Source organism: Zootoca vivipara, chromosome 4, assembly GCF_965207765.1.
Source record: "Zootoca vivipara chromosome 4, rZooViv2.hap1.1, whole genome shotgun sequence".
NCBI classification, from domain to species: domain Eukaryota; kingdom Metazoa; phylum Chordata; class Lepidosauria; order Squamata; family Lacertidae; genus Zootoca; species Zootoca vivipara.
In genome coordinates, this window is record NC_142587.1 from 37,908,006 (window position 1) to 37,924,837 (window position 16,832).

Sequence of the window (16,832 nt, forward strand, 5' to 3'; positions counted from 1 at the left end):
CTCAACCGCTTGGGATTTTCCAGAACATTCCATGGACACAGACAGCTAATCGTGTATTAAGTCATAACACATCACTAGTAATGGGCAAACCCACCACTCTACCAATCAGAATTAACTCTGGGAATTAATCTGGAAGATAGCCCCCCCCCCAACTGTCTCCTGAAAACTCCAGACGAGGTCCACAACTCTGGATTTGGTCTAGAGGTCTTGCTGCAGGGTGATGATGTCAAGGTCCACAGGCCTCAGTACCTGTCACAGCACCTCAAAGTTTTCTGGACTGCCCTCACTTTTCACCCACTACTAGTAAAGTGGGCAATGAGCAGTGGTAAGTTGCACAAAGGGTGTGTGTGTAGATTTTAGGGATGCAAAAAGAACCAGAGTCATCCCAGCATTTGCCCTCATTGGGATTACAGAAAGCTCCACCCTGCTACAGGCTTCAACTTCAACTTTTGAACTAAGCACAGTTCCCTGTTACGTCCAAACTTAGGAGCTGCAGTTAGCTAACAAACTATGATTTCAAACCATGGCATGATCACCACCACCTAACTGCACTTAGGACTACAATTTCTGAGTTCTAATGCTATGGGGAACTGTGCTTAGTTCAGAAGCAGAAGTGCATTCTTTTAAGAGGAGACCATGGTTGGCTGAACCAGGGCAGTGTCAGTGTGCTACTAAAAATCAATGAATGCAGAGTGAAGAGGCTAGAGACTGTGGATTGAGACTGAGAAAAAATAGGCTGAGGGCTCGAAAGAACAGGACAAAAGGACAAACGGAAAGAGAAATACCCTCTTTAGTCATTCTTATTGTCAAGCAAAGATGTGAGGAAGGTGCATTAAACTCCACCCCCAGTTGCCATTCTCCTCACTCTCTATGAGTTTGGCTCCTGTGATCATAGAGGCTTCCTGCCTTTCTAGAATTTTAGTTTTCCAGGGTTAGAAAATGTGCAAGGATTCCTCCGCAAGCACAACCCTGCTTCAGACCATCTCTCCCCCCCCCCCACCTCTTCCAGCCAATGAGCATGGGAGAAGTGTAGATTACAGTGATGGTGTCTAGCATTTTTCTTTCTTATTTTTAAACAGTCTACAGTTCCATCAGTATCAAAATATATTACGAGGGGTTTTCTGCAGAGAATGAAAGATGAAGCACGATAATGCGGTTATCGCATTTGGCCTAATCAAATTCTGCCCTGAAATTTTGTTCTGCTTAAAAAACTGCACTCTGCAAAATCAATAGCTCTCTGTAATTAAAGGCAGCTTTGGTGTATCTCTTCCACACACCCAGGTCTCAAGGGGCTGCTTGGGGGGCACCATTTCTAGGCTATAATAGAGTCGGAAAGACACTCTTCCTCCTCCATCTCTTGTTGTTATTCTTAATAGACACTCTAGTGACCGAAACTGCTGCTGAGCAAGGGACTCTTGTTAGCCTAGAAAACAGGCGCTGCATTTTGTGAATGCCTCAGTATAAAACGCACAAGGGAGTAATGATTGTAGACTCGTAATCTGGGGAACCGGGTTCGTGTCTCCGCTCCTCCACATGCAGCTGCTGGGTGACCTTGGGCTAGTCACACTTCTCTGAAGCCTCTCAGCCCCACCCACCTCACAGGGTGTCTGTTGTGGGGGAGGAAGGGAAAGGAGATTGTTAGCCGCTTTGAGACTCCTTCAGGTAGTGATAAAGTGGGATATCAAATCCAAACTCATCTTCTTCTTCTTCACATGGTAAAACTACGTCAATAAAAAAACCCCAAAAAGCTCTCGAAAGCCCTTTTCACCCCAAGGCATTTTAACAAACTATTACGCAGACAAGATGCTATTGATTTGTCTAAAGGCTTCCTCTCCCCAAATACAGCACAATTCCGATTATGAAAGTGGAATATAGTTGGGTTGGAAAGAGAGAAAGCCAACTTCCTGCAGTACTCAGAGGTTAAAGATGTCCTGGAATCAAGCCAAAGGAAGAAGAAGAAAAAAGCAAATGGCTGATCCATATTATAAGTTATGTCAGGGCTTCCTCCAGACTTCCAACAACACAGCTAGGAATTTCCATTGGGCTGCTCCAACTATCTGCTAAACTTAACCATAAAAGTGCCAGATCCATATGTCTATACAGTATTAAAAAGTACACTGACAGCACCCTATGGCTTTCAAGCTCAGCCAAGAAGAGGGTTTTCTAGGAATGTTTCTGCCATGGAAAAGAAACTGAAGAAGCAGCAGTGCAGGCAGCAAAAGGACATAAGGTCGATGGTGGGGTGGCATAGCAAGAAAAAAAGAAATGGACTAACAGGGGGCTCCTTGTAGTGGTAGACTGATAGAGGTGCACAAATTCAGGTTCTGAATTCCAGTGCCATTAGATCAAAGACTTCAAGAAGGGGTAGAATTGCTTAATGGCAGGGTTTTTCCTCCCAGAAAAGCCCACTAGGCCAGTTCTGCCTCTCTCCTTTAACATGCCATGCCATCCCATGCCCTGCATGTAAACCTAAAGAAAAAAGATGCAGCTTTGTGTTTCAGATATAGGTCAGGGTCAACATCCTTGTGACACATTTAAAGCTGGGAATTGCAACTCTGTGAAGGTTCTCCAAAAAACTCACAGCACTCTTAACAAATGACCATTCCCAGGGTTCTTTGGGGGGTGCTATGGGCAGCATTCAACTAACTGCTCCCGGTGGTTGTGGGAAAACACAGAGCAGATTTAGGGGTGTGCACATGGGGAGGAGAGGGGGCCAGAATATTCACCTTAGTGCTACATTTAGTGCAACCCAATGACTGTTAAAAGTGCTATGAGAGCACTTTGAACATATGGTGTGTGTATATAACTACGATCTTGGGCTTGAATCCAACATTACTCATACTTAAGAGTAGACCAATTAAAATTAGGCCCATTCATTTCAGTGGGTGTACTCTGAGTAAAACCTAAGTGAGCTAGAACACCTGGACCAGAGAGATCTGGATTCAAATTCTGTCACCCCAAGCTCCTCAGACGAGGTGGGATTTTGAAAGTATGCCCCTTGGACATGTTTGACCTGCTACAGAATTGCTCGATTTGCTTTAAAAGTTGTTATTCTGGGCTGAGCTGCTACTAGCGCTTTATTGTAATCTTGTTGTTATTTACTTTCCAGTGCTGTTTTTCATGGTATTTTATTGAGATTTGCATTTTTCACCAAACATTGCCATTTTTATATTTTATATGTGTGTAAGCTGGTCTGTGGGGGACACGGGTGGCGCTGTGGGTTAAACCACAGAGCCTAGGGCTTGCCGATCAGAAGGTCGGCGGTTTGAATCCCCGTGACGGGGTGAGCTCCCGTTGCTCGGTCCCAGCTTCTGCCAACCTAGCAGTTCGAAAGCACATCAAAGTGCAAGTAGATAAATAGGGACCGCTACAGTGGGAAGGTAAACGGTGTTTCCATGTGCTGCTCTGGTTTGCCAGAAGCGGCTTTGTCATGCTGGCCACATGACCTGGAAGCTGTACGCCAGCTCCCTCGGCCAGTAAAGCGAGATGAGCGCCGCAACCCCGGTCGTTCGTGACTGGACCTAATGGTCAGGGGTCCCTTTACCTAAGCTGGCCTGTGAGTGCTTGGACCTAAAAGGCAGCTAAAAAGCGATCACAAAATAAATAAATAGTTATAGATCAAAGAAAGAGAGAAGGCAGTAGCTGTATTAATAACATGGGGGACATGAGTCAAAGGCACTTACGCAGCTCTTCCCGGTGCTTCTCTGTTTGCTCAAAATACTGGCGGAGCTCTTCTGTGATCTCCATGTTGCTCAAGTCACACTCGATATCCCCTTCGTCTTCAGAGTCGGAGTCAGTTTCGGAATCGCTCTCCACTACCCCTCTGCCTGCAGCATTATGAGGGGCATGTTGAGACCTGGGTGGGAGCCTGGGTTGGCTCCCTCGTGTGAAAGCAGAATAGGACGCGGTCCTCAGGGGCTCCCCTCCATCCCAATCAGAGTAGCGTCCACTGGGAAGACTTTCAGAAGGAGGACATGGCAGATTGTACAAGGACTCCATGGCTTTCCTGTAAGCATTTCGGTGCCTGCCCATCCACTCCATGGCTTGGTTGTAATGCTTCCAGTATCTCGCATAGACATTTTGGGAATACCATGGTCCTTTCTCTGGAGGCACTGAATCCCCCTAAGAACGTGAGCAAAGATTTTTTAAAAAGCAATTATTTCTACAGCATGTCCTCCATCTCCCAATTAATTCATGCAGCCCATTCCTGCCACTAATTCAGAAAGCGTTGCAACTTTCTGCCCTACTATGAGCTCAGTCGCAAACACATGGCTTTTATGTGGTTATCACATTAAGGTGGTTGGTAAAATATTTTGATTTATAAAGCACTGGCAGCTTCGCACCAATCCTAAGATCACCTAAGTGGACAGAAGCTCCCAGGAGCCTGAAATCGGGTAGCTCACTAGCTCCGAGTGGATAAGAGATAGGGCCACAGGTTGTCCTTGCTCCGTGTCTACTATAACTCTATCCTTAAAGTAAGGGAGAGCATTTCCCTTGATTCACCCAAGCCAGAAGAGAATCACTCATATAACTAGGATATCCTTTTGTTCCTTGGCCACCTTCTTCTGCTCAAGGCAACCTACGATTCAATCCAGCATTTGTTAACACAGAAGAATCAATCAGATGTGCACCCTCCTTTGCCCGTGGAAAAAAACCATCTCTAATCTGCAAGATACAACGTGCAACAGTTCAATAAAGCATTAATATCTCTCTCAGTCAACACACACTTGTGAACCTGGTTGCACAAACTCAACCCATTTGCTTAAGCCAAAAAGGATGCCCAAATAGCTAAACAGCGATGGGTCGAGAGCTAAATAACGTGCAGAGATCCCTCAAGCATTTAAGCTGACAAGAGATTTAGTGAGGCAGTCCCAGTTTATACTTTATCTAGTGCCTCTCCCCTCCACTGTGCAAATGACCTGGGGGTCTCTAACTGAAAAGACCCCCATGCATACCATTTCTCTCTCCCTCTTTTTCAAAGGAGATAAATCATGTGAACAGATCCTCCAAACTATTGGCGTTGGCATGGAAGAACACATGCCATGTCATCTGTGTGTGGGGTGTCCTGATCCTCCATCAAGTGAAGGCAACATGAACCAAGGCCCTGACACCCCCTCCCTACTAGGCACCCCCCCCAAAAAACCCCAATTCACTACCATGGCGAGAAACATTGCACACTTATTTCAACATGAAATAGCTGTCAAGATTAACTCGAGGTCATGAAGCAGCCTCGAGTCTCCGTGCTTTATGAATCTACATTTTGGAGGCAAAAATCCCAAACGCTCCAGAATTTGACAGGATTGACTTCTATCGCGCGAGTATCCCGCCCTAAACTATTTAGAATAAATGAATTCCAAAAGCCTAATTGTGTTTACTCTTGCCATTCAGTTTTGACAATGAGTCTTAAGAGGTCAGTCTCCTTTTGTTTATGGCTAGTTTCACTTTCTGGTTCCCATGGACTAATAAGACGCACTTTTTTGTGTGTCAGACATACTTGAATACAAGTAGAAGTCTCTCCCTTCCCTCCCAGCCCATCTCTGAAAGGCTTTGGTGGGGGAGGGGCGGAGCCCCGACAATGGGCTTGATATACATCCCACTGAAGTCAATGGCAACATTCCCATTATTTTAATGGCACTGGACTGCTCCTAATGGCCTTTTGAAACCAGCTTTTAAGAACAAGGGCAAATAGCTCCAAGTTATTTTTATATGCAACTTTTAAAATTAAAAAGTTCATGGATTCACAATTTTGTATATATTTAAAATTTCAGAAAAGGATATTGGGGATATCAGGACGTACAGTGTAGTCCTAACCATGCCAACTCTTATTTAATTTAATAGGGCTTACTTCCTTGTTATGACTGCAGCCTTAGCTGTAGAAGCCCTGTTTATTTCAGTGGGTCTACTCTTAAGTATTACCAAGTCTGGATCTAACCGAATCAATTTGGTTCTGGGTTTGGTATACCACATTCTGGATGGAAATAAAATGCCAGGTGATGATTCTACCATTCAGAACTAAATCGTCCCAGAACTAAATCATCTCAGAAAGTACATGGGTGGCTGTGCATTTGAAAGTGACCCACATCAAATGTCCACCACTTTAACCTTTTCCCTAACATGCTACCTTTACCTATGTAGCTCTGAATTCATCACATAGCCAAGTCAAGACTGTATCCATTTTGAAAGCAACTGCACTGTGTTTTAATAAAGTTTGTTAGCTTTACTCACTGAATTTTTAAGGATACATCACCAATAGTTCCAACAGTTTCGAGTGGCCGTTTACACACACACACACACACACACACACACACACAAACACAAACACACATTCCCGCTCTGCAGCAAGGCATTGCTGAAGTGCAAAATATTATCAGCTGTTCTTTTTAACCAAACTGTTGCTCAAGCGGATCTTGGTGGCGACTGCAGCAAAGAAAGTGGAATACAGCTGGCTGATTTGCCTAGCTGTTGTTAATTTAGGAGAGGAACACAAAGGATCGTTTCAAGTAGTCAGAATTGTGATTCTGATGCTTAGCCAAATACTTCTTTTAGGGGGAATGAGGGAAGGGGGAGGAAGGGAAGGAGGAGGAGGGGTGGAAGTGACCCTGGGAAACCCCAGAATGCTGCAGGGAATGTTAAGAAAAAGTCTAGGTGTTTAAAAACATTTAAAAGGGAGAGGGAGAGAGAGAGAACTATAAAGCCCAGTTGAATCAATTGTATTGTACATTGCATCAGTTGAAACAATTGTATTACACATCACCACCATCATCAGGCTGTTTCCAATTGGGTCTCTCCACTGGCTCTGTAACCCAGACGAGGTTTCTGTTACTGGAAAGTGATTTTCAATTTTCCCCTCTTTCCTCTGCAGTTCCCTCTCAAAATCCGCTCCAGAAGGTTGGGGAACAGTATGGCAGGTGGCACAGAGAAAGGGGCAATATGCAAAAATCGCCTCCCTCTCTCCTTTTGGCTCATAGAAGTCTTCACTGGATCAAAGAGCCTTCCATCAGTGGAGGAACTCAATTGGATACAACCCACATCATCATCATCATCATCATCATGTTCATCATCACAACATATGGCCTTCCTGAGCTGTATACAGTGGTACCTTGGAAGTCCAACGGAATCCGTTCTGGAAGTCCGTTTGACTTCCAAAACGTTCGGAAACCAAGGAAGCTCCTGCAGCCAATCGGAAGCTGCGGAGGATGTTCGGGTTCCAAAGAACGTTCGCAATCCGGAACACTCACTTCTGGGTTTGCGGCGTTCGGGAGCCAAAACGTTCAACTTGCAAGGCGTTCGGGATCCAAGGTACGACTGTACAGCTGTATATTATGCTTGCAGTGCTACTTTTCACAGACCTCTTATCTCGAGAATCTCATGTCTTAAGATGTGTGCAACATAACACTCATGGTTTTAGGTCTGTGCATTTATTATGCCAAAAATAGCATTTTGCTCCCACTCCTATTCCCAGCTGCTTCCTTATATACCCTGCAAGAAGTGGCCAAGTGTCATTTAGAGGGACACATGAATAGGTGGAACAGAACTGCAAACAAACGTTTGCAAACACAGTTACTAATTCCTAATAAGGGTTGGCTGCAGCTTCTTGTCAAGTCCACACTGGAGGCAAACCTGTGAAATGGCTCCAATGGAGTGAAGGGAGAGGAAGATTCCTCAGTTAGGGCTTCTAAGGTTTGGGCTTCCTCAGGTCTGCCTGAGATCAACTTCTCCTTGATAAGATAGGAGGGGGCTTTATCCATCCTCAGAGGATCCATCCCCCCTCCTATATTTCTGATTCCTCTACATACAGGTACGCCACCTACATGACTCAACTGTTCTCAGCAGCACATGCACTTTATCACATAGAATCAGAGTTGGAAGGGACCCTGAGGATCATCTAGTCCAACCCCCTTGCAATGCAGGAATATGCAGCCATCCCATACAAAGATCGAACCTGCAACCTTGGCATTATCAGCACCATGGACTCTATAACCAACTGCTATCCATGTTTTGCAACTATTCGCTGCAAGCTGCCCCGAGGCATTTGTGTTTTGCAGCACCACTCAAATGCTGTAGGGATAAACACAGAGAAAGAACCCAACAAATGTTTGTTGAGTCCCAAAGGCCCACCCGCCTCACGCCCCATTTCTCTTTCCTCCAAATCTGCCTTGATGCCCTCTTTACTGGGGTTAAAAATCAACAACTTGTGCTTGAAGTAGCTGCCTTCCATGCTTGTCACTGGCTAATTAGCAGCTGAGATAGATGCTTGTGCCTGCTCATTTCATGCCTGCCTCCTCAATCAGGTTATCTTGACGGGCTGCTCTGTTGTGTGTCTCTCCCCATCAACCTCCTTTTACACAAGGTGTTATGATTTGTAAGTAGCCCTTTGGTGGTACTGGGCAAGGCATCAGCCAACTTGGCCAGAGCTACTGAGAGCTGTGTGGTAGAAGGATCCCACCCAGGCTATTCTGGCTTCTTCCCCTTTCTCACACTTCAGAGGGCCTTTGTCAAGGTAGGCTATACATATGTGAATATCAATTTTAGTAACAATGGAGTCTAAATACAGAAGTTCTCCTGTGTTTTAACCTTTCGTAAGGTGCTCCGAGAGGTTTCGTAAAAAGTGTTGAACAAACAACAATATATTAATGTGGATTTAGGTACCGCAGCACACAATTTGAATACCAAGCTGATACATGCCAAAGACCATCAACAAATAGAAAGGAAGATTCTTACCATGATCTATGTGAATGTGCACCAGCGACCGATACAAACTAAAAGGCAAAAAGAAAATAAAAAGGTGAAGAAATCAAATGTTTACATAGATAGGAGTACAAAATTAAGCCTGTAGCCAGTTAGGTTTCCAGGTTCAACTCAAGGTGTTTGTTTTGATCTTTAAAACACAAGAAGGTTCAGGGCTAAGGGGTGAAGTTTGGTAATATGGAGCCCTGGGCAAGAACAAGATTTGGTGCCCTCCCCGTTCTGGCCTTCTGTTCTGCACATGCTCTCAAGTGCACTACGGCGTAGTTGTGGCAACTCAAATCACCCAAATGTCCGGGGCCAAACTCTGAGTAGGTGCCCCTATATTCAAACAATGAGGGGTGTGCAATACTGGCCACATGGGGTGCAAGCAGGAACTCCAATTATCTTTTGCAGCAGGATCTCCCCCCATCACTAAAGCCCAGTGGATCTGAATGAAAGGAGATGAGTGATATCAGGATTGTGTCCATTCATCTGAAATGCAAATTAGGACACTACTACAAGGCAGCACAAAGGCACAGCTAGCACAATTGTACAGCTGAGAGAGAAAGAGCAAGCGAGCGAGAAAGAGAGAATGATTATTACTCATTGCCGCAAAAGGTGTTGAAGTTCATACACCCTTGCCTGCAGACTACTACTCGCATGGGAAAAGATCTGAAATTTCTCAGGCCCGAAGATGCTAAGGAGATGGAATTTAGAGTCATTCTCCCTAGTTTTCAACGGAAGCAGAAAAAACCTACAGGGATACTAAGCTGGCGGTGATTATTAACAGAAGACGGCAGAGACTCTGCTGCACTCTGAGCCTGCAGAGCTGTAGCACGTTAAGCTCCAGTTCCATTTTGTATGTCCCAAAGCATTCTGTTTCCCATGCTCCAGCTCTTTTAAAGTTTGGCCACATCTCTCATAGTTGATACATGCTCATTGAATTTCTTTAATATGACACATCTGGGCTCTGGGAAGGTTGCTCTTATAAGTATACCGGTAACAAGGTCCCTTTCCCACATTTAGGATAGAGAGTCTTTTTTATTTGCCTTTCCCGTTTCCTGACTATTCTTAGGGTGGCATTCAACTAAGTTTGACTCAGAGTAGACAAACTGAAGTTAATGAACACTAAATTAGGTCCATTAATTTCAATGGGTTCTACTCTGAGTAAAGCTTAGCTGACTACCCACCAAACGTCTTTATTAATACACTGAATCGAAAAGAATCGCCTCTGAATTGTCCCAGTTAATATGCAGAGCTCAGTTTCAGACAAGGGCAAATGTTTTCCACTTTTCGTTTTGCATTTCGACAAACTGGCAGCTTGGTGGGAGCCAACGTAAGTGTGGACTCAAAAGTTTTAATTTGTGAACGGCTGCTGGCTGTTGAAGCCACTGTGCGCAGGACCTCTTGATTTCCGTCACAAGGTGGCACCAAAACTATATGAACTGCTTGTCTGAGTTCATTTTATAAATCCAGGGTGGGAGCTGATGGAAATCCAACACAGATTTCCCATCCCTAATGTAAATGAAAAATATATCTGGTCCCATGTGGATTCTTATTATGTATTAATTTTCTTTACTGCCCTTCACCTGAAGATCACAATATATAAAACTGCAATATAAAAAACCACAAAAAATGCATAGCATAATAATAATAATAATAATAACAATAATTTATTTATACCCCGCCCATATGGCTGGGTTTCCCCAGCCACTCTGGGCGGCTTCCAACAGAAAAATAAAATACAGTAATCTATTAAACATTAAAAGCCTCCCTAAACAGGACTACCTTCAGATGTCTTCTAAAAATCTGGTACCTGTTTTTCGTTGACATCTGATGGGAGGGCGTTCCACAGGGCAGGTGCCACTACTGAGAAGCCCTCTGCCTGGTTCCCTGCAAACAAAAACTATACCCCTCACAGTTTAAAAGGCCATAGATTGTTTAATTAGTCAAAGGCCTGGGAGAAGAGGAATAATAATGATAATAATTTATTATTTATACCTTGTCCATCTGGCTGGGTTTCCTCAGCCACCCTGGGCGGCTCCCAACAAAATATTAAAAATACGATAAAACATCAAACATTAAAAGTTTCCCGTTACAGGGCTGCCTTCAGTTATCTTCTAAAAGTCAGATAGTTGTTTATTTCCTTGATATATGATGGGAGGGCATTGCACAGGGCGGGCACCACTACCGAGAAGGCCCTCTGCCTAGTTCCCTGTAACTTCACTTCTGGCAGGGAGGAAACTCCCGGAAGGCCCTTGGAGCTGGACCTCAGTGTCCAGGCTGAACAATAGGGGTGGAGCTGCTCCTTCAGGTATACTGGGCTACTCACAAAATGTTTCTGCCTGGCACCTAAAGATATGTAACTAAGGCACCAGGTGAGCCTCTCAGGGGAGAGTATTGCACAAACGGGGAGCCACTGCAGAAAAGGCCTGTTTTCGTATTCCCACCCTCTAGACCACTCGTGGAGGCACATGAAAGGCTTAAGATGATGACTGCAGGGATATGTATCCACACATACATCACAGAAGACTAGATCAATGAGTTTCCTACAGTAAAGGTAAAGGTAAAGGGACCCCTGATCATTAGGTCCAGTTGTGACCGACTCTGGGGTTGCGGCGCTCATCTTGCGTTATTGGCCGAGGGAGCCGGCATACAGCTTCCAGGTCATGTGGCCAGCATGACAAAGCCGCTTCTGGCAAACCAGAGCAGCACACAGAAATGCCGTTTACCTTCCCGCTGTAGCGGTACCTATTTATCTACTTGCACTTTGACGTGCTTTCGAACTGCTAGGTTGGCAGGAGCTGGGACCGAGCAAGGGGAGCTCACCCTGTCGCAGGGATTCGAACCGCCGACCTTCTGATCGGCAAGCCCTAGGCTCTGTGGTTCCTACAGTGCCACCCGCGTTCCTACAGTAGTGGATCCCAAACTTCCCACCTGTCCCCCCCCCAAAAAAAAATATTGCTGAGGCTCTTTTTCTTTATTTTTTTACCTGTGGTAGGTATTGTAATGCACTTTGCTAGATGCTGTATGATTTTTAATTGCATTTCTACACAGATGCTGTGGGCCACCTGAATGAAGCTTGTGGACAACTGGTGGTCTATGGACTTCAGTTTGGGAAGCCCTGTTCTAGAGTATCCTCCTCAAGTTCAGACAAACAAAAAAGATTGATAAAGAAGCTGATAAGGGCAGTTTTCATCCACTGTTGGTGGCTGAAGCCTGGATACCTTGCAAAATATTAAGGGAATCTGCTGTGCCAGAACACTTTAATACAAATGCAATTAACCCAGTGGCAAAAGTTCTCATTGTTTTACACACTTAATCCTTCCTCTAAGCCAGGGGTTCCCCTCAAAATTTTCTCGAGGACCCCTCATCAAGCCGCTATTGTGACAAGGACCCCCATTAATTCCTAATCCTAAAATTAAAAAGTGAGAGCCAAATTAAGAGTCTTTTTATAAGAGTCCAGGGAGGAGGGAGGGGAATGGAGAAGACAGGGTACCTGCGCAGTAGCGCACAAATGAAGCCGACGCGCGCAAAGCATCTTGGGGAGTTGAGCATTAGTAGAATGCGCGCGCTGCCTCTTTGCAAAACAGTAGTGTTTGTAAAGTGCCACCTAACGGCATACAGCAGAACTACTGCCTCATCTAATTCTAGTTTTGCACTAGACTCTGCTCATGCAGGAAGAGGCCAAAACAAAAAATCTGTTATCATACGAAATATATTTAATATATTTTTTATTCTAATAGCATCTTGCGGACCCCTCTGGCATAGCTCGCGGACCCCTGGGGGTCCCCGGACCACCTGTTGGGAACCACTGCTCTAAGCAACATTTCCTCCATCCCAGCTGATTGCCACTGTTGCAAAACCATAAACACCAACACGGGGCCTCTCAGGAATTCACGACTCTGGCAAGGGAACTTGTTCTGTAGCTTTATGGGAAAACCACCACATTCCTGAGAAGTGGAATTGTGGGTCTTGGCTGTGCTTAACGGGGATGGAGAAAGAGAGAATAGATTAATGGCAGACAGGGTTCAGATTGCTAATCTGTTTCAGCCACCATGATGAGAACAAGCGACTTGGTTTAAGAAAAGAGGCACAAATTCGTAACAAATTGGAAGAACTCCTCCAGCATAAACTGCAGAAAGTAGCACTTTACTAGTAAACAAGGCCGCTGAGGCAATTTAAGAGCTCTACTCTAGATTATACAGACATCAGAAGTCTCTGACCTTTTCCCTCAGACTAGAGGTGGGTTCCTCGCCCAAATGTCAACTTTTTGTCCCTCATAAAAACAGAAAAACCACACAGCGGTGGACTTTCATTCACCATTATGATTTCTATAATTGCTAGCATTGCTAGAAAAATCTGATTCATCTTCTAAGTGGCTGCTGTATTTTAATGCTTGGGATTTAAATCTAAAGCAAAATGGAGGCTCTAAGAAACTCTGTCAGGCCTCAACATTCAGTCTTACCCTGCATTTCTGCACAAGTTAAATCTGATGGTAAATGTAATCAATTATCGCATGCTCTGAAACTGCTACGTCCAACAGCTGCGCCAATTTAAACCCTGTACAGCTTTAAATCCTGTACAGATTTCATTTCTTGTGTCAGAAAAGATAAGTCTGTTCGTCTCAGCATGACATGACTGCGCATAACATGCATTTAAAAGGAAAACCAGGACCAAAGTGACCCAAATTTTGCATAAAGAAAAGTTGAACCATGCAATATGTCACACACTTTGGGGGGGGGCAAGGGGCAAGTGAGCAGATATATATTTGGGTAACTCATTCAGCTTCTGTTAGCTTTGAGGAGTGTCAAGTAGTTCAGGCTACTGAAACACTGGCACTGGAAATCTGACTCACACAAGCACAATCCTATGTATGTCTACTCAGAAGCAAGCCCTGGTGTGTTCAACAGGATTTATTCACAGGAAATTGGGTACTGGAGTGCAGCCTAAAGGTTGAACTGTAGCGACGAAAACCTCACAAGACTGGCAGATATCCAATTAGTAAATGTAGTTAGGTTGGTTGCATTGTCTTCTAGGATAATACCGTATTTATGGTCATTTGCTTGGTTTTTTGAAAGACATAAAAGGGGGAGGGCAGGACAGAGAGAATACAATGCTTTCTTAACTGGAAATTAAAATGTTACCTAGATCTCCTATTTCTTTGATATGTGGGCTCCGGTGCGCGATTTCTGTTCGCATCCTGGGGCAAAGTTCGCGACCAGGAGCAGCTACTTCCAGGTGAGTGGAGTTCAAAACCCGAAGCGTTCGTAACCCGAAGCGTTCGTAACCCGAGGTACCACTATACAATTGTTCCTAGCCAAAATCTCTCACTTAAAAATAGCAGTTGCCCCATGTCACCTTCACTCTATTTTCCCACCAACTAGGTTAGTGGTTTATATTTAATTATTGCATTTATATGGCACCTTTCCTCAGAGGAGCTCAAGGCATGATCCCCCCTTCCCATTTTATCTTCACAACAACCCTGTGAGGTAGGTCAGGCAAAGCGACTGTGACCGGTCCAGGGTCACCCAAGTGAGCTTCATGGCTGCGTGGGGATTTGAACCCTGGTCTCCCAGGTCCTAGTCCAACGCTCTAACCACGACAGCAGAGTTATTATGCCAAGGCCAAGACATAAATGTGCGTAAGAATGGAAAATATGTATTATGCCACCCGCAAGAAATATACCACATACCATTTCCTGCATTCTGGATTTCTAAACAAATAAACAAACAACCCCTGCCCTGGAAACCAACCATAAATAGTTCTGCTCAATACATGGGATGTTTACATAAACATAAGTAGAACAATAAAGCAAGTATCTCTGTTTTGAAGATTTGTAATTTGCATGCAGAGCGACTTTAACCGTCACTTACACTAAACTTGCCAGACTCCATGCCCCACAGCACCTCTGACTTTATTTTTTATTTCATCTACTTAATTGCATTTTTAACCCACCCTTCCACCAGGGTGGCTTGCAACAGTTCTCTCCTCACCCATTTTATATGCAACTTCGCCCAGCGAAATTCAGGGCTGGCTGAATACAAATTTGAACCTGGCTCTCCAGTCTCAGTTCTGTAATCTAACCACGCCATCGCACTTTTGTTCTCAATATACGCCAGGAATAAATTAACAGCTGCCTAGGAGGCAGACGTCCACCAGGGGTAGCTTTCCCCTAGCCAAGCAAGTGGGCTGCTTAATTATTTTTTAAAATATAATAATAATAATAATAATAATACAGTGCTTCTGTTTATAAACTAGCTGCCCAATCTTAATCCCCTTCACCTTGAACAGCAGGAGCATCCTTGATACATTTTGCAAGTATTTTGAGGGCAGGAGCCCAGAACAGACCACCTTTCCTCAACTGGGTACCCTTAGCCATGGCTCAAAACATCTTGTTTGGGAATGGCTGGCGCAGCCGAAGTTAGAGATTAGCGGCCCAAATGGTCTGGCTGGGTCTCTAAGGCATTGCATGCCCTGCCATTAACTCAGGGAAGCGAATTCCCAGGAGGTTTCACGCGCCCAGTAAATGGGGCGACAGGAAGAGGATGTGGGAAAGCGCACGATCCGATTCCTCCCCTCGGCCAGAGCAGCGTGGGCAGCAGCCTGCCCTTGGGAACTTCCTGGTCTATTTCTCCGCTGGCTGGAGAGGCTTCAGGAGCTGCAGCGGCAAAGCCCCCACCCCACCCCCGCTGCCCACCCAGGAAGCAAAAGTAACCGGCTGGGATCGGGGCAAACATACTTAGGGCGCAGGGTGCGCAGCAAGAACTGAAGACCGCGCCGCGCCCGGCTCTTCCTTCCTGCAGGCGGGGAAAAGGAAGAGGTGGAGCCTCGTTGCTACGGGGAAGCCAAGCGCTCGAGCTGTGTCTCTTTCGCGGGGCGAGGGCGGCATCTGCTGGATGGGAAGCGAGTAACGCTGTTCCCGGAAAGAGAATTGCCTGCCCATGCCTCATGCTTTTAAAGCACGTTCAAGGGAGAAACGTGCTAAGAGGAGGCACGCTTGCCTTGGAAAATCCACACCGTGATCAACTCCCGCCTGGAAACCAATGTCCTCACTGTGGAAGGACGTGTGGATCCAGAATTGGCCTCCACAGTCACTTACGGACCCATTGCTAAAACCGTGTTTATGGAAGACTTGGCTACGAGTGATCGCCAAAGAAGAACATAGCTGTCAACCCTCCTCTTTTTTGCGGGAAACTCCATTTTTCCAAGCCACAGCTGTCAACCTTCCCTTTTTTTGTTGGAAATTCCCTTATTCCAGCGCCGTTTCCCGTTACTATCCTGGATTGTTAGATATACTGTCCCCAGGACAGGTGAGGCTGCTGATCCCTTATTTTGACAGGTATGAAGAAGAAGACCCACCCCACATCCCACATTCTGGGGACTGTAGTTTGCTCAGGGTGCTGGGAATTGCAGCTGGGGTAAATTACAGCTCCTGTGTTTGTGTGTGTGCTTTTAATACATTGTGTTTTAATGCCGTAACCCGCCTTAACAGTGAAAGGCAGCTAATTAATAATAATAGTAATAAATAGCTTCAGTCAGCATGACCAACAGGCAGGGATTTGTAGTCTATCAACATCTGGAAGGCCAGAGGTTCCCAGCCCAATGGTCAGGCTTGGTGTCTGTGGGTGCGCACACACTAAAAAGTGAATTCGTGTGCCATAACTTACAAGCTATGACTTCCAGAGGACAATACTGTAGCTTGAAGAGAATGCACACACACACACACCAAAGCAAACAACAGCAACAACACTGAGCTTTGTCCAAAGTTTCAATGAAGCTCAGAAAGACCGAGCCAAACAGGAATGGGGATGAAGCTATCTCACCCATCACCAGTGATTTTTTTCTGGGGGTACGCAGGGGTACGCATACCCCTAAACATTTTGTGAATCTAGGTTTGGCCTCTTTGCGGGGCAGTATTTCAATATGAGTAGGAAAATGAGAGTGCCCCTAAACATTTTTTATAGGAAAAATCACTGCCCATCACTGACAAAAGGCAATCTTCACCATTGCCACACTTCACAAGGCTGTGCGTAGGAATGAGAGAGGAGTTCTGTTCCAAAACTGTTCAGGGATTCCTGCACAACCACATGACCCGGAAGCTG

At 45.2% G+C, this 16,832-nt stretch overlaps 1 protein-coding gene across 2 annotated transcripts in view; it reads right to left on the bottom strand.

Moving 5' to 3' along the window:
* Window positions 1-15,535, bottom strand: part of GEMIN8 (gem nuclear organelle associated protein 8) — a 35,532-nt gene extending 19,997 nt beyond the window's left edge. Inside the window, exons 1-3 of one of the 2 annotated variants that reach the window (XM_035115701.3) lie at window positions 15,470-15,535; window positions 8,722-8,759; window positions 3,684-4,122 (exon numbers count right to left, since the gene is read on the bottom strand). In XM_035115701.3, coding sequence (XP_034971592.1) covers window positions 3,684-4,122; window positions 8,722-8,724 — 442 coding nt within the window. In that variant the 5' untranslated portion in view covers window positions 8,725-8,759; window positions 15,470-15,535. Of the gene's footprint in view, window positions 1-3,683; window positions 4,123-8,721; window positions 8,760-13,874; window positions 13,952-15,469 lie in introns of those variants that run through there. The other variant, XM_088667738.1, reaches the window with a different exon arrangement.
* Window positions 15,536-16,832: the final 1,297 nt, after the last annotated feature.